The sequence below is a fragment of the Mchenga conophoros genome, linkage group LG7 (genome assembly GCF_057382185.1).
Source record: "Mchenga conophoros isolate Kocher_MC1m ecotype Shallow Benthic linkage group LG7, M_conophoros_male_GT1.1, whole genome shotgun sequence".
NCBI lineage: Eukaryota > Metazoa > Chordata > Actinopteri > Cichliformes > Cichlidae > Mchenga > Mchenga conophoros.
In genome coordinates this window covers 66,793,258-66,814,568 of record NC_140532.1, presented here as the reverse complement: position 1 = coordinate 66,814,568, position 21,311 = coordinate 66,793,258, and the positions used below count along the sequence as shown (strand labels likewise).

Sequence of the window (21,311 nt, the reverse complement as noted above, 5' to 3'; positions counted from 1 at the left end):
ATACCTGGAATGCTTAAGTATTTTGTACTTAGTTACCACCCAGCTGTTCTTGGTTTTGTTCTGACATGAATTGAATCAGAGTGAGCCGATGTTCTGAGCACAGACGGTCCAATCCTGACCCAGGTGAGCCTCAGCCCAACAGTCCAAGCAGAGAGGCCTGTAACGCTTCAGGTGAGTCACAGCCAGCGAATCACAACTGCCTGCTGTCGGTTTGCTTCATCCACACAGGAAGTGGCCCTCTGTGAAAAGACGTTTCTGTGGTGTGTGTTGGTAATCGTAAATGTAAAAACAGAAATGTTAACCAATTGTTTTTGAACTAATTCTAGTTCATAGAGTCCAGTTTGATGTGAGCGGCAAATATTTGGTCTCTTTAAATATTTCACAGCAAACCCAGTAAGGCTGCACAGTTGGAGGCGATACCTGCGCTGCATGCACGTCATTGTTTACATCATGAAGGTACCAGTGTTGGGACTAAGGCGTTATTAAGTAACGCGTTACAGTAACTACGTTATTATTGTGGTAAGTAGCACGGTAACTAGTTATTATGCCAAAACCAGGAACGCGTTACTCGTTACTGGGATTTAGATAGGCACGTTATTCGTTCGTGTGGTGGCATCGCGGAGCTTCCACAGATTCAATAACATTAGCAAGTGGTGGAGGCAGCAGGTGGAGGAGGGAAAGGGGAGACAGGAGGAGAGACCCGAGGCGGCCGCCGGTCCGAGTGTGAACTGAACTTCAGGTAAGAAGTTATGACCTGCAGTCTCTCTGGGTCAGATATGAACCAAGTTTAGGTGGAGTTTATTTTAGCTGTGCTGACTTTTTCGTACTGCGTGCTAGCTAGCATGACGGAGTTTCTATACAGCTGGGTGGTGCTATGTTACTGATGTTGAACCGTCCCGTAAAAAACAGAATCGTCTGGTATTCAGAGAAAATATTACGCGTTTCTTATTGAGGTGAAAAGGAACAGTTTGTCCCGTAATTCAGCTACAATGAAAAAGACAAAGCTGCAGTTATTCTGTGTCTTTGCTGCACAGCTGCCTCTTCTTCTTTCATTCTCCCCCCTCCCTCTCCTGTTTCTACTTCAATCATGAAACTGATCAATGATCAGCTGATCGGCTTTTCTCTGTTGTTTGTTTATCGCCCACTTTGTGCCAGAAAGAGGAAACCAGCGGATAAACAACAGCAGCACGTTCAAGCTTGATCAGCTGTTGTTAGAATTTATTTAATATTACTTTCTAGTATCAGCTGATGTTTGCTGGAGCCACAGCTGTAAAGCTGCTGGTCATGATGTCGGTTTGGATATGTGGTGAGAGGGAAACATGAAGATGAAACCAGGAGATGTCCTTACTGAACCATCAGAGCTGAACAGGTGATGGAGAAACAGGTTTACCTTTTAGGTGACATGAATGAGTTGAAGTTATGAACTGTTTCTGAGAGACGAATAACACCAGGATCCTTTTCTAAGTAGCTGACAGCTGGTAACTGTGCAGGGGCGGGTCTAGCAAAGTGCTGCCAGGGGGCCATGTAGGGCATTAACAGGGAGAGGGGGGCACAAAGAAATACTTTTCTTTCTTATTATCATTTAAAATGTCTCGCTTTTAAAAAAATAATTATCTGAGTCTTACAACAAACGATTGATAGATTGATGCATATATACCATCAGAACAGTGTACATCACTGTCACAACAGGGTTTATTTTCATTCAAAGGCTTTATGATTTTTCCTATAATGGCGGCCGGTCTCTAGTCAAATTCCCCGGGCCGATTTTTTGTCCCAGTCCAGCCCTGTAAGCAGCTCATCTGCAGTCTGGTGTTACCTACATCTTCCTATTCAGAAGGCAGAATTTCCGAGTTCTGAGTACAGTCAAAGCACCACGACTGCAGTTTTTGTGTTGGATGTAAAAAGCAGGATAGGATAGAATCAGGCGTGGGATTTCTCTCGTGGAAATGTGCACATTACTTTTTTCCTTTCTATTGGTAGGTGGCACAGTGCACTGTGGCAAGTAAGCAAGCTAGAAGACTGACAGTCTGGCTGGGTATCCAGTTACGGAAGCAACACATTAACAAGAGAATTCTGAGTAAAACCAAAGTTACTTTCCCTAGTAACTAGTTACTCTGAAAGTAACGAGTAACTTGAAGTAACTGAGTTACTTTTGATAGAAGTAACTAGTAATGTAACTAAGTTACTAATTTAAAGTAACTTACCCAACACTGGAAGGTACAGCCAATAGAATGAGAGGTGATATTTTGTTTCTAAGAGATGCACTCAGGTCAGGTACATGGAGACCTTATTTGTCTGCAATGATGTTTTGATGAACAGGAATGTAGCACAAAGTAAAGGTGAAAGCAGCCAGCTGTTAGCTTTAATGTTAACAGTTTCATTTATATTTTTATTCTACAAGCTGCACTGAAGTTAGGAGAGAAGAACAATCAATTATAGTTTGCTGCAAATACCTGTATATGTCTCCATCACTAACTGACACAACAAAGGGGACTCTCACCTTGTAGCGTGAGTGTTGTTGGGAAGCACAGCAGTGACACCTTGTGGTGAATAAGTTAATCACCATCACATAGCTGGTTGCCCTCCATCTACAGCAGCACAGTAGCCAGTAGCTGGAGATTCTGAGGCTGACGGTGCACCGGAGCCCTAGCATCCATACGCTGTTCCAGGCAGTGAATGTTCTCATGTTACCTGATGAATCTGTCTGATTGGTTATTATGTGTTATTATTGTGTATCACGCGTGCATATAACAGGTATTACGGTAAATGATACCTGTTGTACCGTAAAGTAAAAGCTATGTTTTTAGGTGTGACGTTAACAATGACAAACATACATATATATACACATACATACACATATGTATATGTATACCATATATTAGAACATTAGACTGCTGATTTATTGTGAATGGATGATATTGTTTTATGATGCACTATACTGCTGAGTTAAGAAGAGAATATTGTGTGCAGAGAGTCAGGGCCTTGCTGTTCTGATAGCAGAGGAGACAGAGCACATTCCACAGGAGGTTCACCCCACCACCTTGTTGGGAGCAGGAAAAACAATGAGCCGAGGTCATAACTTGGGCGCCGTGTGAGAGAAAGAATGTGAATGTTTAGGCCTTTACGACTAGGTGTTGCCCATTAGAGGCTATAAGAGCTTGAGTAACCCTCCACCAGTTTGAGATTTGCTGTGTCACTCTGCATGCATGTCTCCCCATCCGGAGGGTTTGTGCTCTTAAAGTGTTGAATTGTATGGAATAAAGGATTGTTGATTGAGCATTTATACACCGAGTATTGTCCTTCCTTCAGCCCAAAGATCAAAAGAATTGGGAGAATTGAACAATACATACATACATGCACACACAGACATACATATATATATATATGTATGTCTGTGTGTGCATGTATGTATGTATTGTTCAATTCTCCCAATTATATATATATATATATATATATATGTGTGTATATATATGTGTGTGTATATATATGTGTGTGTATATATATGTGTGTGTGTGTATACAGGGAGTGCAGAATTATTAGGCAAGTTGTATTTTTGAGGAATAATTTTATTATTGAACAACAACCATGTTCTCAATGAACCCAAAAAACTCATTAATATCAAAGCTGAATGTTTTTGGAAGTAGTTTTTAGTTTGTTTTTAGTTTGAGCTATTTTAGGGGGATATCTGTGTGTGCAGGTGACTATTACTGTGCAGAATTATTAGGCAACTTAACAAAAAACAAATATATACCCATTTCAATGATTTCTTTTTACCAGTGAAACCAATATAACATCTCCACATTCACAAATATACATTTCTGACATTCAAAAACAAAACAAATCAGCGACCAATATAGCCACCTTTCTTTGCAAGGACACTCAAAAGCCTGCCATCCATGGATTCTGTCAGTGTTTTGATCTGTTCACCATCAACATTGCGTGCAGCAGCAACCACAGCCTCCCAGACACTGTTCAGAGAGGTGTACTGTTTTCCCTCCTTTAAATCTCACATTTGATGATGGACCACAGGTTCTCAATGGGGTTCAGATCAGGTGAACAAGGAGGCCATGTCATTAGTTTTTCTTCTTTTATACCCTTTCTTGCCAGCCACGCTGTGGAGTACTTGGACGCGTGTGATGGAGCATTGTCCTGCATGAAAATCATGTTTTTCTTGAAGGATGCAGACTTCTTCCTGTACCACTGCTTGAAGAAGGTGTCTTCCAGAAACTGGCAGTAGGACTGGGAGTTGAGCTTGACTCCATCCTCAACCCGAAAAGGCCCCACAAGCTCATCTTTGATGATACTCGGCCCTGAAAATCTTAGAAATATGGTATCTAACCAGATTCTTACCCTGGATGGCATTACCTTGGCCTCCAGTAACACTGTGAGGAACCTTGGAGTCATTTTTTTATTGGGCGACCGTGGCTCAGGGGGTTGGGAATCGCATCTGTAACCGGAAGGTCGCCGGTTCGATCCCTGGGCTCTCTGTCTTGGTCGTTGTGTCCCTGGGCAAGACACTTTACCCTACTTGCCTACTGGTGTTGGCCAGAGGGGCCGATGGCGTGATATGGCAGCCTCGCTTCTGTCAGTCTGCCCCAGGGCAGCTGTGGCTACAACAACGATCTTTCCTCAGAGCAGATTTCTCCTGTTTTGGTTTCCCTTCATTGGCTTCCTGTTAAATCCAGAATTGAATTCAAAATCCTGCTCCTCACATACAAGGTCTTAAATAATCAGGCCCCATCTTATCTTAATGACCTTGTAGTACCATATCACCCTATTAGAGCACTTCGCTCTCGCTCTGCAGGCCTACTTGTTGTTCCTAGAGTATTTAAAAGTAGAATGGGAGGCAGAGCCTTCAGTTTTCAGGCCCCTCTTCTGTGGAACCAGCTTCCAGTTTGGATTCAGGAGACAGACACTATCTCTACTTTCAAGATTAGGCTTCAAACTTTCCTTTTTGCTAAAGCATATAGTTAGGGCTGGACCAGGTGACCCTGAATCCTCCCTTAGTTATGCTGCAATAGACGTAGGCTGCTGGGGATTCCCATGATGCATTGAGTTTTTCCTTTCCAGTCACCTTTCTCACTCACTATGTGTTAACAGACCTCTCTGCATTGAATCATATCTGTTATTAATCTCTGTCTCTCTTCCACAGCATGTCTTTATCCTGTCTTCCTTCTCTCACCCCAACCGGTCGCAGCAGATGGCCCCGCCCCTCCCTGAGCCTGGTTCTGCAGGAGGTTTCTTCCTGTTAAAAGGGAGTTTTTCCTTCCCACTGTCGCCAAAGTGCTTGCTCATAGGGGGTCATATGATTGTTGGGTTTTTCTCTGTATCTATTGTGACCAGGAGATATTTTATTATGTATTCTCACAATTAGTTATCATTGATTAATCATTTACCATTGTTAAATCGGTTGACAGAATAATCTTTTAATTACATCTGTGTTACTTTGAGTAAATATTAATGCACACTGATTGTTCAGTGAGGTTCTGTATCATTCTTGTTATCTACTTAAGTTGTTGCACTTTAGTGCAGTCACACCATTCAGACCCACCCGTCCTGTTGGGCCCGGCCCGCCTGCGTGTAGTTCTGCACGTACACAGGCCTTTAAAGTACATGCACGCTCTTATATAACACATGAATGTGTACACACACACTTAGTAAGAATAGGAGGGTTGTCTGAGGACAGTTTTCTGATAGATATACTTTCACAATAGACACGAATAGATATACACACAACACACACTGGTTTTCTCTGAGTGCTGGGCTGAGTGGAAACATCTGGAGGCCTTATAAGGAGAACTTGTGGAGTGAGGGGAACTTCCTGAGTTCTGAGAACTGACTGATACTTATCATGTGACTTGACGTCATCATTGTAATAAAAGCCTTGTGAGATGCTTGTTCGGGGGAGATCGGCTCTAAAAGGCTTGTGATGCTCATCTTCCCCATATGTACATATGTGTAATAAAAATCACTATTCTGACATCTACTGAGACCATGCAGTCGTTTGTCTTCTCCTCAAAACTCGAATCATGACACTATGAAGCGCCTTGAGGCGACTTTTGTTGTGATTTGGCGCTATATAAATAAAATTGAATTGAATTGAATTGAATTGAATTGAATTGAATTGAATTGAATTGAATTGAATTGAATACCAGCCCAAACCAGTACTCCACCTCCACCTTGCTGGCGTCTGAGTGGGACTGGAGCTCTCTGCCCTTTACCAATCCAGCCACGGGCCCATCCATCTGGCCCATCAAGACTCACTCTCATTTCATCAGTCCATAAAACCTTAGAAAAACCAGTCTTGAGATATTTCTTGGCCCAGTCTTGACGTTTCAGCTTGTGTGTCTTGTTCAGTGGTGGTCGTCTTTCAGCCTTTCTTACCTTGGCCATGTCTCTGAGTATTGCACACCTTGTGCTTTTGGGCACTCCAGTGATGTTGCAGCTCTGAAATATGGCCAAACTGGTGGCAAGTGGCATCTTGGCAGCTGCACGCTTGACTTTTCTCAGTTCATGGGCAGTTATTTTGCGCCTTGGGTTTTCCACACGCTTCTTGCGACCCTGTTGACTATTTTGAATGAAACGCTTGATTGTTCGATGATCACGCTTCAGAAGCTTTGCAATTTTGAGACTGCTGCATCCCTCTGCAAGATATCTCACTATTTTTGACTTTTCTGAGCCTGTCAAGTCCTTCTTTTGACCCATTTTGCCAAAGGAAAGGACGTTGCCTAATAATTATGCACACCTGATATAGGGTGTTGATGTCATTAGACCACACCCCTTCTCATTACAGAGATGCACATCACCTAATATGCTTAATTGGTAGTAGGCTTTCCAGCCTATACAGCTTGGAGTAAGACAACATGCATGAAGAGGATGATGTGGACAAAATACTCATTTGCCTAATAATTCTGCACTCCCTGTATATATATATACATACACGTGTATATATATGTATATATGTATGTTAGCGTGGGCTGCAATGCGTTAGCACGGTTAGCTCATTAACGCGTTAGTGCCATGTCGCCCCACGCACGGGGCGATCCGCGATAACTCGCTAAGGCAGATTTGCCGTGTTAATGCGGTTATGGCGTTAGCATCATTTTAACGGGATTAACGCTGACAGCACAAGTTTTTACAAAAGTCTGCAAGGTCAGCAGACATGGGGACATTTGTGTGCGGACTGAATTATAGCACGTTCGCATGAAGACAGGAATTACATCAAGGGTTTCTACTTCTGCTCCACTAGAGTAGCTTTGCATGAATCACAGTTCAAATATATGTTTTAGCTCCTCCCCTTTTACAGCCAACCTACCTTTACATCAACTGTGTGCCTCAGATACCAGAGATTTCACCTGTGTGTGTGTGTGTGTGTGTGTGTGTGTGTGTGTGTGTGTGTGTGTGTGTGTGTGTGTGTGTGTGTGTGTGTGTGTGTGTGTGTGAGTGAAGATCAGCGTGCTGTGTCCAGAAGAGGCAGCAGCTCAGGAGCAGTCGGGACAGGTGACAGAGTGTCTGAAGATCAAACTGGAAGACTGTAAGATGGTAAATGAGCTCGCTGCTGCCTTCACTGACCTCTCAGGGTGTAGTGAAACCCAGCTTTATAATTTAAAATGTTTTAGAGAACTACCTGAGGCTGCTCAGCTGGCATGTACAGTGGCTTGCAAAAGTATTTGGCCCCCTTGAACTTTCCCACATTTTGTCACATTACAGCCACAAACATGAATCAATGTTATTGGAATTCCACGTGAAAGACCAACACAAAGTGGTGCACACGTGAGAAGTGGAACGAAAATCATACATGATTCCAAACATTTTTTACAAATAAATAACTGCAAAGTGGGGTGTGTGTAATTATTCAGCCCCTGAGTCGATAGTTTGTAGAACCAGCTTTTGCTGCAGTTCCAGCTGCCAGTCTTTTAGGGTCTGTCTCTACCAGCTTTGCACATCTACAGACTGAAATCTTTGCCCATTCTTCTTTGTAAAACAGCTCCAGCTCAGTCAGATTAGATGGGCAGCGTTTGTGAACAGCAGTTTTCAGATCTTGCCACAGATTCTGGATTGGATTTAGATCTGGACTTTGACTGGGCCAGTCTAACACATGGATGTGTTTTGTTTTAAACCATCCCATTGTTTCCTGGCTTTATGTTCAGGGTCGTTGTCCTGCTGGAAGCTGAACCTCTGCCCCAGTCTCAAGTCTTTTGCAGACTCCAAGAGGTTTTCTTACAAGATTGCCCTGTATTTGGCTCCATCCATCTTCCCATCAACTCTGACCAGCTTCCCTGTCCCTGCTGAAGAGAAGCCCCCCCAGAGCATGATGCTGCCACCACCATATCTGACAGTGGGGATGGTGTGTTCAGAGTGATGTGCAGTGTTAGTTTTCCACACACAGCGTTTTGCATTTTGGTCTCATCTGACCAGAGCAGCTTCTTCCACATGTTTGCTGTGTCCCCACATGGCTTGGGGCAAACTGCAAACGGGACTTCTTCTGGTTTTCTGTTAACAATGGCTTTCTTCTTGCCACTCTTCCATAAAGGCCAACTTTGTGCAGTGCACGACTAATAGTTGTCCTGTGGACAGATTCCCCCACCTGAGCTGTAGATCTCTGCAGCTCGTCCAGAGTCACCATGGGCCTCTTGGCTGCATTTCTGATCAGCGCTCTGCTTGTTCGGCCTGTGAGTTTAGGTGGACGGCCTTGTCTTGGTAGGTTTACAGTTGTGCCATACTCCTTCCATTTCTGAATGATGGCTTGAACAGTGCTCCGTGGGATGTTCAAGGCTTGGGAAATCTTTTTGTAGCCTAAGCCTGCTTTAAATTTCTCAATAATTTTATCCTTGACCTGTCTGGGGTGTTCTTTGGACTTCATGGTGTTGTTGCTCCCAATATTCTCCTCTGAGGCCATCACAGAGCAGTTGTGGAGCTGTTTTGCAAAGAAGAATGCGCAAGGATTTCAGTCTGTAGATGTGCAAAGCTGGTAGAGACATACTGTAAGTGTCACAGAAATGGCTTATGTATAAAGAAGTTTAATAGATGGTTCCAGCAGTTAAAATGTTCTTGATTGTACATTTCTGTGGTCAATATTGTAAAGGTGTGTTTATCTTGTATAGGAGACATGTTTATCTTGTCACAAAGAACAAGTTGTTACACCGCTATTATTGCGAGGTTTGGGCGTGATAATATAGGGTCGAGCCACGATCGCCCCATATATAAATATATATATAGTCGACCTTAATCTTGCAGAGAATCTGATGATTTTGTGGATAATTAAAGTCAGTCATATATCCACAAACACAAAAAGCTGAAAGTCAGTGATGCTGCTCGGTTTGCAGTCCTGAATATCACGGCACAAGCAGGATCCACTGCACTGTTAATGTGAGCTGTGTTATATTGCTGCCTCTGTTCGGTGGTGTCGAGCCAAACGGACTTTAACGTGTGTTTGAACGAGCTGACGGTTCACTCGTTAAGCTGAAAGAAAGATGCTTTAATCACAGCAGTCACACATGTGTCCACTGCACCATCTGGAACTCTTCTTGTTTACACTCGTAATAACACAAACACTAAATCCTGCTTCTCTGTGCTGTTGTGTAGCAGTGTGTACACCTGAGACTGTCACCTGTCTGTCTGTCCTGCACTCTCTCTCTGTTTCTTTCTCTCTGATTGTGGAATAAAAGTATGAACATGTGTTTATAAGTTACACTTGTGTTTGAATCCTGCAGCTTATCACACATTTGATGTCCATGTGTGACGACTGCAAGTGTCCAGAGTGAGGACAGACTGAGGGACCCACTGCTGCACATCATCTGTGAGGCTTTGCACCCCTGATGATCCACCAGGACAAACTCGGCAGTGTGTGAGGAAGAGGAGGAGGAAGAGCCAGCAGCAGCTGACAGATGGAGAGAATAGACAGACTGTTCCCTGTTTGTGAAGGACTGCTAGGAAAGTTTAACAGAACTGTCTGTACTGAATCAGTCTTATTAGGTAATGTTCACATAATGTGATCATCCCAGTGTTTCCAGTGTGGGAGAAAGTACTCAGAGTACTCAGGGCCTTCAAGTTACACACCATGAAAGGCAGCAACAAGTTTAATGTTCAGAAACCTAAAGTCTGTATCAGCAGCAGAATGGAGCTAAAATAAATGTTGGTTTCAGTTCTATGAAGCTTTGAGTATTTTGGATCAGTAGCTGCTGTGTTTGTTGCATCATATTGCTGTAACTGTTTATATGCTTTATATATTCTGAGCTAAGTTGATCTATAGTGTTACATCATATTCTATAAGGATGTTATGTGTTTGTAGACTTTCTGCCCAGTTTGACCCATTTAGCAGACGTCAGCCTGTTTAAGGCTCTGATGTCTATTCTGTGTGACTTACAGCAGTTATGACATGGTCTGATTTTCTCACCCAATAAAGGAATATTTCATATATCAGTCTACTCTTCATTCTATCAGACACAGTTATCACAGCTCGTACATTTGCTTTATACACATATGTAAGCATTGAGCCAAATGTAATAATGCCAACGTATTAAACGAACAATATTTGTCTCTTATATATAACACATCTGTATACACACTCACAGATACTCGTCTTTGAGTGAAGATTTAAGGTGATAGGACATATAAACAACTGTTCAAGCTCACTGCTGTAATATATCATAATAATCTGACTATAACTTTAATATTGGCCATATTATATTTACATTACCACAGTGAGATGACTTTAGTCTCATGACCAACATCAGCTAATTGTTATTTACTAGCTAATCTTAAATGACTGTTCAGCACAGGAATGAAGCCCAACAATCATGTTTTACGGTCCTTTGGTCTCAAATGAACAAAACATGTTCTCCTTCGTTTCTGTCACACAAAGCTGTATGACACGTTTCTCGCGGTTAGTATCATGGTTGCTAGGCAACCTGAGCAGCGCGACGAAGGCAAGACCGTCCTATTTCACAAGCCTCTCACTTCCGCACTTCTCATACTTATAGTACGCACCGTGCGTAGTGCGCGTACTTCAAGCGTGCAGACCCTGAATTGGGACACAGCCTAGTGGTGCCGAGCTGGCGCACCGAGTAGTTCCTGTTACCTGCTGTTTGTCTGTTTTTACAGGTAAGCTGGGTTCCAAATAATACATATGTGATAGACAACAGTAGCAATCGAAAAGCTAGAGAGCCAGTTCACGAGTTTAAGGGTTGATAGCGACGAACCACCACCAGCTGTTGCTAAAAGCACCTTTGTTAGCTAGCAAAGTATTTACAAATAGTTCTCCCGTTCATTGATCTGAGCATGCGCAGAATGATCCACAGCGCTCCTTTGATCTTCTCGAACGATCATCGTGACGTCACGGCGACATCACAATGATCCTTTGAGAAGATCAAAGGATCATTGTTTTGTCACAGCGACATCGCATTCTCTGCCACGCCCACCGAGTCTATAAATAGGAGCTCGTTCAACAGTTTACAGCAGAAAGAGACAGTTGTTTGAGACACAGCTACCCTTTGACACCCTTCAGCCTTAAACCTTTACAAAAATGTCACAGGCAAGAGCAGATCCGTTAGACCAACTCCGTCATCAAAACGCACAGCTCTGGGAAGAACACGCACGACTCACCGAAGAACTCGCACGAGTCAATGAAATGTGCATAGACTTCAGTCACGATGTCACACGACACATTCAAGAAAACACACGACTCGGTCGAGAAAACACACAACTCGGTCAAGAAAACGCACAACTCGTTCAAGAAAACGCACAACTCGAGCTAGAAAAAGCACAACTCAGTGAAAACTACATAGAACTCAGACAAGAACACACAGAACTCCGTCACGATGTCACACCACACATTCAAAAAAACACACGACTCTGTCGAGAAAACACACAACTCAGGCAAGAGATGGCAGAACTCAGACAAATTGTGGAAAATCTTCAGCGCCCAGCGGTACGGGAACAAGAGTGAGGTGTCCATACCACCTCAGGCGGAATTCGAGCATCTTTTGAACTCGAGCCACAGTCCACCGACCTGTCATAAATACGCTGTGCTCTCCTTTATGTTTGATTTAATTTTGCCCCTCACCCCCCAACCAGTCATGGCAGAAGACCGCCCCTCCCTGAGCCTGGTTCTGCCAGAGGTTTCTTCCTGTTAAAAGGGAGTTTTTCCTCTCCACCGTTGCCAGAGTGCTTGCTCATAGGGGATCATTTGATTGTTGGGGCTGAATTTTTGGATTTCATTTAATTGGCTTAAACTGAAAAATCTAAAAATTCATGTGAGGGCTTCACATAGTGGAGAGCACTACATTTGCTAACTGCTCTTTGTTTATTTGTAGATTTTGTAGTTCTTCCTACTACAAAAACTACAAATGAAAACAAGGCAGTTAGCAGCAAATGAAAATAAATAAAACATTTAAAAAAATCTGCTACTGCTCTGTGTGTTTACTTCAGTGAACACTTGTATGTTTTTGTGTTAGAAGATTGTCGATTGTCCAAAATGTCCTACACCTTGATGTTGGTGGGGTTCCAGAGGCACCAGCAGCTTCAAATATGTGTTTGCTGCTTTGTAATGGCCTTTTAGCAGCTGCTCTCTTAATGGGATGTATTTGTCCTGCAGAAACCTTCCTCGTTGTGCCTTTATCTGCACGAACCCGTGTGTGCTCTGACTCAGCCACAGATCTCCTAACGTTGCGGTGATCACGATTAAGTTTTCATGAAATATCTCAGGTTTTCACTACGTGTCCAAGGCATTTAGCTATTTCACACTTTTCAGCAGCAGCGAGATCCTTTTATTTTTCCATATTGTTAACTGTCAGTTTGTTCATTTCCTCAGTGTTGGAGTGAAGCACAGCCGTTTCTAAAGTGTCTGCAGGCACTGACGTGTCCACAGACGTGTGGATTTGTGTGCTGCTGTGTTCACTTGTGTGTTTTTGTGCACTCAGGAGGACGGTACCTGTCTCGTCGTCATCTCGTAGACAAATATTTGACGACATCTAGAAGAGAAGTCTGAGTCGCCGTCCAAACGTCTGCCTGCAGCACAACCTCCGTCTCTCAGCGCTCGGCATGCACGCTGAATAAGAGCCCTCAGGTGAACTTCTCTCACCTGCATAAACACTTTGCATCGGTTTCTATTTTCGGCTGCAGGTCCATGAAGGCACTTTTGGAGGAATATTATGGTCTGACCTTCATCCTTCAGCTCTCTCTGAACTCTCTGAGCAGCTCTCTGGCGTCTCTGTGAGGACCTGCAGGAACACTTCTCCAGACTTCTTGAAGGACATTCAAAGCTCTTCTGCCTTCTGTTGATGATGTTGATGACTCCATGCTGTTTATGTCCTGCTGAGCTTTGTGCTCTGGGACTGCCAGACCATGACTGATAGTGTTATTGTCTTATATCTCACGTCACTGCTTATATCTGAAGTTCTGCTGGCAGAAATGCCCTTCAGTCAGAAAGGTTGATGGTCAGGATGAACCTGGACACTTCTTTGCACACATGTGTGTCGTATCTTTTGCATGATAAGTACTGATAGAGACAGACGTGAGTCTGTATTTATATTTCTTGCAGCCTGTTAGCACTGTACCTCCTGCCTTTCCAAACGGCTCTTCTGTGTTTCTGTCTCATCGTTCTGCTGATGAACATTTGTCGCCCACCGTGATCTCAGCACGTCGTCCTGGTTCTGGACAGCAGACGTGTGTTGATCTGAGTCCTGTGATTTCCAGTAGTGATTTATTCCCAAGACCAAATCAAACCGTCCTCTGCTGCCGTGTTGTTGCACAATAAAAATGATGCAGCTGTCAGAAACGGTCCGGCCCTGGTTATTGTCTCAGATATGACGCTCGTCTTATCCTGTCGGCTTCTGTCGCTTTCCTTCATTTACTTCTTGTTATTTTCCTGAAATGTGCTCCAGAGTGACAAAAATATGTGCTGGAGTTTATGCTGCACTAAAACCTCTGTGACATCGATGCACTCACTGCTAACAGGAAAGCCAGAGGAGCAGATGCATCCCAGCAAAACACTGATGCAGCTTTTTCACATTAAACTGAAGTGATATCAGATACAGTCCTGATTAAAGCTTTAAGACCACTTGAAAAATGGCAAAAATCATATTTTGCATGGTTGGATCTAAATAAATGTTGTTACTAAGAGAATGTTTTATTCACAAATGCAGACATTTCAAAGCTAAACGACATGATTTTGAAAATGAGAAGTGATATGAAGTGTATGTTAATCACAGAATCATAATTCATACATGATTTCATTGATAGTTAATTATGTTTAACTGCTCAGCACTGATCACTTCCTGCTGCAGAGGGTGGAACAACCAGTGATCAGGTTTAGGGGGCAGTTACTTTTGCACACAGGGCAGGTTTGGGGAAAGTTTTTCGCTTTATAAATGAAACCATCATTTAAACAATACTGTTTGTATTCTCTTTATGATCTTTGTCTAGAATGGAAACAAGTTTTATCATGTAAAACATCAATCAGACCATCTTCTCAGCACTACACCCACTCTCCTGTTGGCATATGTCTGCTGTTTCCTGTTCACCAGTGGATCAATGGATTCATGTAAATGTTGAAATGACGGCCATGAGAATAATCTAAATGTACATCCACCACATGGTCAAATATTACTGAACCGGTGGTCCAAACCTCCACAGGATGTCGGGATCTGTCTGTGGAAGTTTCAAGGTTCATTTGTTTGGATCACCTGGAGAGTTTCCCTCCTGCAGGGTTTTCCTCTCTATCAGCAGTGCTTCCATCTGTGCAGCCCGTCCAGTTTTCCCAGCAGAGGAGGAAACATTTCAGGGCTGGTTAATCATTTTTGATCTAACTGCAGCACAGACTCTACTCTCACCCTTCCATGTTTTAGACATGCTGTGCTGGATTCCCTGCTTCTTTCTGGGCTTTTTATTTTGGGGCTCAGCTCATGGGGTTCCCCAGACAAACGCCCGCCCCGACGTCACAGACCAGGAGCTGTTCTGGGGTTCTGACCAGTACGACTTTGCTATAGTGCTTCCTGCTGCTGGGTTGGAGTGTTTCTGGCACTTTGCTCACCGTGGAGAGAGATTTTACTTGAACTTCATGGTAAGAAGAAAACTCTGTGTCAAGCTAAGTGACGCCACCTGACATGTAGTCTGTTTTCCCACAAATGTCAGATTAGCATGGACACCAGCATCGGTACCATCTGTTGAAAAGAGCTCACAGTGGTAACATCAAACAGGATATTTTACACTGACAGAGCTGCTGCTGCTCGTTCCTGCAGTGTGTGGACGCTCTGTATGGTTTTTAACTCTGTATTGGTTTTGTAGGTCCAGTGGGTGATGGGAGTCGGCCATGACAGACACCTGTCTGTCACCGTCAACACTCCGAGTGATCTGTTGCTGTCTACTGTTGATGATGCGAAGGGCCAGATCAACTTTGAGGCTGCAGAATCAGGTAGCTGTCTGTCTGATGGATAGCTCTTCCATGCTGTTATTTCACTTCAGCTGAATGCGATGAACAGATTGTAGGAAATTATGTCTAGATATTCACTTTAACATTAAATGTTGATACAACACAAACTCTCGTAGAGGATGTAAAGTCAGAGAGATACATGTTTTAAAGGTGAGCAGCCAAATAATTATTAAAACACAAAAACACCTTGTTAGCGTTAGCTGGTAGATTAGCATTTGAGATTTCCATTGAGATTTCATCTTTTATTCTCATGATACAGGTCGTCCCACTGCATCTCACCCTGCAGGAGTTTTACAGAAATGTTCAATAAAATCTTCTAATTTTCATCATGTTTTTCTGTAATGGTGCCTGGGTGGTGCCAGTGTTTTAAGTTTGGACATTTTGTTAGTGTTTAGTTTTCCTGTGTCTGTTTCCTGTTTTATTATGATAGTCTTTTGTCCTGTGCTCGTTATGTGGAGTGTACTTCCTGTTTCTTTAGTTTCTTCCAGCCATGTTTTCACCTGTTTCTCATCCTGTCATTATTTATTTGTCACTGCTCATTGTCACGTCATCGTCAATGCCTCGTGCGTGCACCCTGTAGATCAGCGGTCCCCAACCTTTTTTGCGCCACGGACCGGTTTATGCTCGACAATATTTTCACGGACCGGCCTTTAAGGTGTCATGGATAAATACAACAAAATAAAACTAGTACCGGTACCGAAAAAAAGAAAATTTATTCATAACACACGTGGAAAGACCCAGGAAAACCGAGTAAACGATAAAAACGATAACAAAATAACACTGAAAACCGATAAAAACCCTGAAAACCATACATTTCACACCTGAGCCTCAACTCTCGCGGCCCGGTACCACACGACTCACGGACCGGTACCGGTCCGAGGCCCGGGGGTTGGGGACCGCTTCTGTAGATGTTATTAGTCTCATCATTGAGACTCAACTCTTCAGTCGGTTTCGGCACCGTTCTCTGAAGGTCCCACCACAGCTTCTCCGTCAGGCTGCGGTCTGGACTGGCTGGAGCATTGCACCACTTTGATTCTTTTTCTTTTGGAGGTTTGGCACTCTTCTTGGTATCATCGTCCTGTGGCTGATGGCCTCACATCTGACTCTAGAATACATTTGTATACAGAGGAGTTCATGGTTTACTGAGTCACTGCACGGAGCCCAGATCATCATCCCTCCACCACAGTGCTGACAGCTGGTCTGACGTGTTTCGTTTTCTCCTTTATGGACAAACATGTCCACTTTGGTTTTGTCTGTCCAAAGGAACCTGAGCGTTGCTGCAATGTTCAGTTAAAGAGAAGAGGCTTCCTCCTGGTAACCCTTCCAAACAAGTCACACTTGTTCAGTCTGTTTCTATTTGTACTCTCATGAACTTTAACATTTAACATGAGGCCTGTAGAGTCTGAGAATGAGAATTCTTGGGGTTTTGCAGTTTTTCTGAGCGTTTGGATGGTCTTAGGTTGAATTTGCTGGAACATCCACTCCTGAGATGATTGTAGTATTGTGTTAACACACAACTGAATGCTGCAGACCAGCAAACTGCAAAAACGTCTGCATTTGCAAAGGTTCTCACATCTGCCGTTGGATACACCAATCAAATACAACTGATTTTAATTCCTATGGAAACATTAAGGATAAACTCAATTTTCACAGGATTCTGCGATACGTAATAGGTTTGCTTTAACTGGAAAACATTTTGTGTTTGCTGTGTTACTTTTAACTGTGCTATATGGAAAAAAAAAGAAAAACATCTTGACTTGTCTACTTCCAGGTTTCTATCAGATGTGCTTCAGCAACTTCCACAACCGTTTCGGCTCGATGCAGGTTTCCCTCAGCTTTGGTGTTTACTATGACACCTACCAAGATCCCTCAAAGAGCGAGGAGGAGGAGAAGAAGAAGGAGGAGATCAGCAAAGAGCTGAACAACACACTGAGCGTCATCGAGGTACACATAGCTACCTGCTGTTACAGTTGTTATAGTGTTGTGGTGTCTGTGGCAGTACTGACAGCAGTTGGTGAGCCAAAACAAGTCAAATGTATTTAAACTTCACACTTAAGTTCAAAGTGTTTCACAAAATGAATTAAAAACAGTAACTGGTAGCAGAGGCGGGATTGTTGGAGTTTGACACATCAAAAGTGAATAAACAGATTTTTATACCTGCGTCTGTTCTGCTGTGTCAGACTACGACCCACAAAGTGGAGACCTACGTCTTTCACATGTTCCGGCACTACGGCTTCAGTCGGATGAGAAAGAGCGTAGACTACTTCCTGCTGCAGTCCAACTCAAAGTACATCACCTGGTGGTCGATGGCCCTCAGCCTCCTCATCGTCACCTCTGGGTACCTGCAGCTACTCTTCCTCAAAAGCCTCTTTGTCAACAATACCGGCACAGAGGGCGAGAAGCCTCGATGCTGATAGACTAAAAATAAAAATGTCTGGATGTTTTGTGGAGGAAAGGCAGACACGAACAAATTGAAAAGCAGTGATGGTTCTTTCTCTTTGAATGAATAAATATTAGAAATAATCATGTTGAGACTTTGTGATGCTTTTCCAAACAGACTCGATCAGTTATCTTAACACGTTTTTTTTCACAACATACTGCATTGATACAGTTTGATAACAAATAAAAACAATAACATATATGTGATGGTGATTTTAAAAATATGTAAACATATTATACTGATAGCTACCAGTACTCTCCAGAAACCATTCATCAGCTGTTTGCAGAATCTACACGTTGGCATAGCAATGGGCGGTTGGCGAGGGGTTAAGGACCGGTCTCTAGGCCAGCATGACAGGGCAATAGCAGCTAATCACCAAGCACTTACAACGGGTTGGGAATGATTGGTGGTTCAATGGTTTCCTACAGGTCTCTGGGCCTTTGTGACACAATATGAGTAGACTGTGTTGCCAGTAGGTTATGGGGCTTCTGTGTTCACATCTGCTCTGTATGACATTAAACTCCAAGGACCAAATAAACTGCAAATTTGAGTGTTTCGAGTAGCCTGAGCTTTTAGCTTACATGCACTGGCATTATTATTAAAAATGTAAAATAAAAGATGTTAAACCATGTTTCACATGAACATCCACCACCAGAACACAAAATATATGATGGGAAAGACAGAGGAGCAGAACAAGTTCATCTAGAGGCAGATGTTGCTTAAGGAAGTAGACTAGAAGCCAAGTATAATAAAACTGACCGCATGTTTTAAAAATGCAGGGGTGGTTAGTCTTTAAATGTTAACAAAACAAAATTTCAAGGTTGAGGTTTGAAAAACTGTAAAGTCCAGAAATCAGTGGTTAATGTCACTTTGTTGATAAAGTGTGCTGGTAGAACCTGGAATTGTGGTTTCCTGTTAAAATGTTACCAGATCCAGCATTTATGTGTGACTTCAGACTTTATACATAATAATGACCCAGACTGAACACTGCAGTTATAATTGATCTGAATTTCAGGAGTGGGACCACACCTCCATACACGTCACTTCCTCTCCTATGTCTATATATGTCGCCTGCCCTATAACCTATAACAGGCACTATAACCTGTTCATTATTGTTTCCATGCCCCACCCATCTCGCCTTTTCAAGCCTTTCACTTCTCATTAGTATCTGCACAGCCTGGGACCTGCCTCCAGTCCCCTCTGAGGCCTTCCCCAAACCACAGCCTCAATTCAATCTCAAGCCATTATCTACTAGAAATGCTGTCAAACCTAAAATGAGGACGATAGTATTTTGCAGGCATCTGTATTCAATTCAATTTAATCTTATTTATATAGCACCAAATCACAACAACAGTCACCTCAAGGTGCTTTATATTGTAAATGGTAAATGGCCTGTATTTATATAGCGCTTTACTAGTCCCTAAGGACCCCAAAGCACTTTACACATCCAGTCATCCACCCATTCACACACTGGTGATGGCAGCTACGTTGTAGCCTGGGGCGCACTGATAGAGGCGAGGCTGCCGAACACTGGCGCCAGCGGTAGGCAGAGGGCCCGGTGGGTGAAGTGTCCCAAGGACACAACGACCGAGACTGTCCGAGCCGGGGCTCAAACCGGTTACAAGGCGAATTCCCAACTCTTGAGCCACGATCGCCCCCAGGATATTGTAAGGTAAAATCATATGACCCTGTGAGCAAGCACTTTGGCGACAGTGGGAAGAAAAACTCCCTTTTAACAGGAAGAAACCTCCGGCAGAACCAGGCTCAGGGAGGGGCGGGGCCATCTGCTGCGACCTGTTGGGGAGAGAGAAGGAAGACAGGATAAAGACATGCTGTGGAAGAGAGACAGAGATTAATAACAAGTATGATTCCTACGGTGGCTGGGAAGTGCAAATCACATTTACAACATCAACAACAAAATAATATTTCCGAAAACACTTTTACATTAAAAAAAGGTTTTGACCTTGACTTCCAGGTGTTCTGAGTGTGGTGTTCAGAGCTGCCCACCAGCAGGTTGAGGATTGAAGCCAGAAACTTGGAGATGTTATAGGTGACTGAGTTGATCATGCAGACAATTGGTCTTAAAGGTGCACCCTGTTTATGTATTTTTGGTAAACCATAGTGGTTGGTGTAGATTCCCCTGGGTACAGCCTGTGGTATGAGGTCCGGTCAATAGCCTTGTCTTGTTCTAACTGCTTCAGACAGTCTATCACCCTCTTCCTGTAGCCACTAAAATTTATTTATACAGTAAAACTGTTAATTTTCATTTGTTGCCTCAAGACAACACTGTGCAGTTAGCCCAATTTTTTTCAGGCAATATACAGTAATGCATTTGCATTTGCGTGTAGAGATGTGTTTGTGTGCATTTATATGATCATAGTCAATGTTTATTACTTTACAATCTACTCATAATTACAGGACATGGATGTAAAAAACCTTTTATGGAGGGAAACCAAGGGAATGTGCACTTTCTGTCCTCAGAAAGTGAGGACAGTGAAGTAGAGGAGTGGATCCCTGAATCAGGTTTGAGGGACAATTAGGAGCTCAGGAGTAACTGTGTCTGTGTGTCAGATGAAGAAAATGGCGAGGGGGCCAATCTCGAATCTTTGCAAGAGGGCATTAAAAATATCAGCCAACAAATCTTTGACCTCCGGACGGAGATGAAAGCTGACTTCGACGCATTCAAAGAAGACCTCAGGCGTGAGTTGAAAGACGACCTAAAGAAATTCAAAGAAGACACAAACCAACAGCTATCGGCTAACAAGCTAGCGCTCCAAGAACACGGCGAGAAACTCGAGGAAGCCGAAACACGAGTGGCGGGGCTTGAAAGCTGGTCAGTGGTGGCCTATGACGCGCTGAGACAATCGCTAATGGAGCAAAGGAAACTAACTGAAAGGCTAGAAGACCTTCAGTCTAGATCGAGAAGGAGAAGGAGAAGAGGGCAGTTCGGTAATGAGCTTTGTTGAAAATGTGATCAGAAGAGAGAGGCTAATACCTGATGGCACTGACCCACAAATACAACGGGCTCACCGATCCCTCGGTCCTAAGCCAGGTGCTGATGCCGCTCTCCGTTCCATTGTCGTCTGTTTTCTTCCGTTCAAAACAAAGGAAACCGTCCTCAGAAACGCATGGCAGAAGAAGATCCTCGTCAAAGACAAACCCATCGATTTTGACCATGATTATACTGCCACGGGAGTACAACAGCGCCGTGCACATAGAGAAGTGAAAAGCGCACTTAAACAAAAGGGCATACGATTCCAATTCTCTCTAGGGTTTAATTAGAGCCCCCGGGCTCGGTGTGAATAATGCAGCACCTGAACGCACCTGAGCGGCCTGCTCGAGCAGAACGAGGAGCCGCAGGGAGGCCGAGAGAGCACCACCTCCAGAGGGAGAGAGAGGGTGGTGAAAGGGTTTGAAAGAGTAACATCATAACATCTGAAG

General features: G+C 43.4%; 1 protein-coding gene across 1 annotated transcript; it reads left to right on the top strand.

The window, feature by feature from the left end:
- Positions 1 to 14,562: 14,562 nt before the first annotated feature.
- On the top strand, positions 14,563 to 17,948 carry LOC146571645 (transmembrane emp24 domain-containing protein 6-like). Its single transcript, XM_085281328.1, has 4 exons — positions 14,563 to 15,061; positions 15,286 to 15,412; positions 17,202 to 17,374; positions 17,611 to 17,948. The coding sequence occupies exons 1-4, from the start codon at positions 14,636 to 14,638 to the stop codon at positions 17,842 to 17,844; spliced, it is 960 nt and encodes a 319-aa protein (XP_085137454.1). The 5' UTR covers positions 14,563 to 14,635; the 3' UTR covers positions 17,845 to 17,948.
- Positions 17,949 to 21,311: the final 3,363 nt, after the last annotated feature.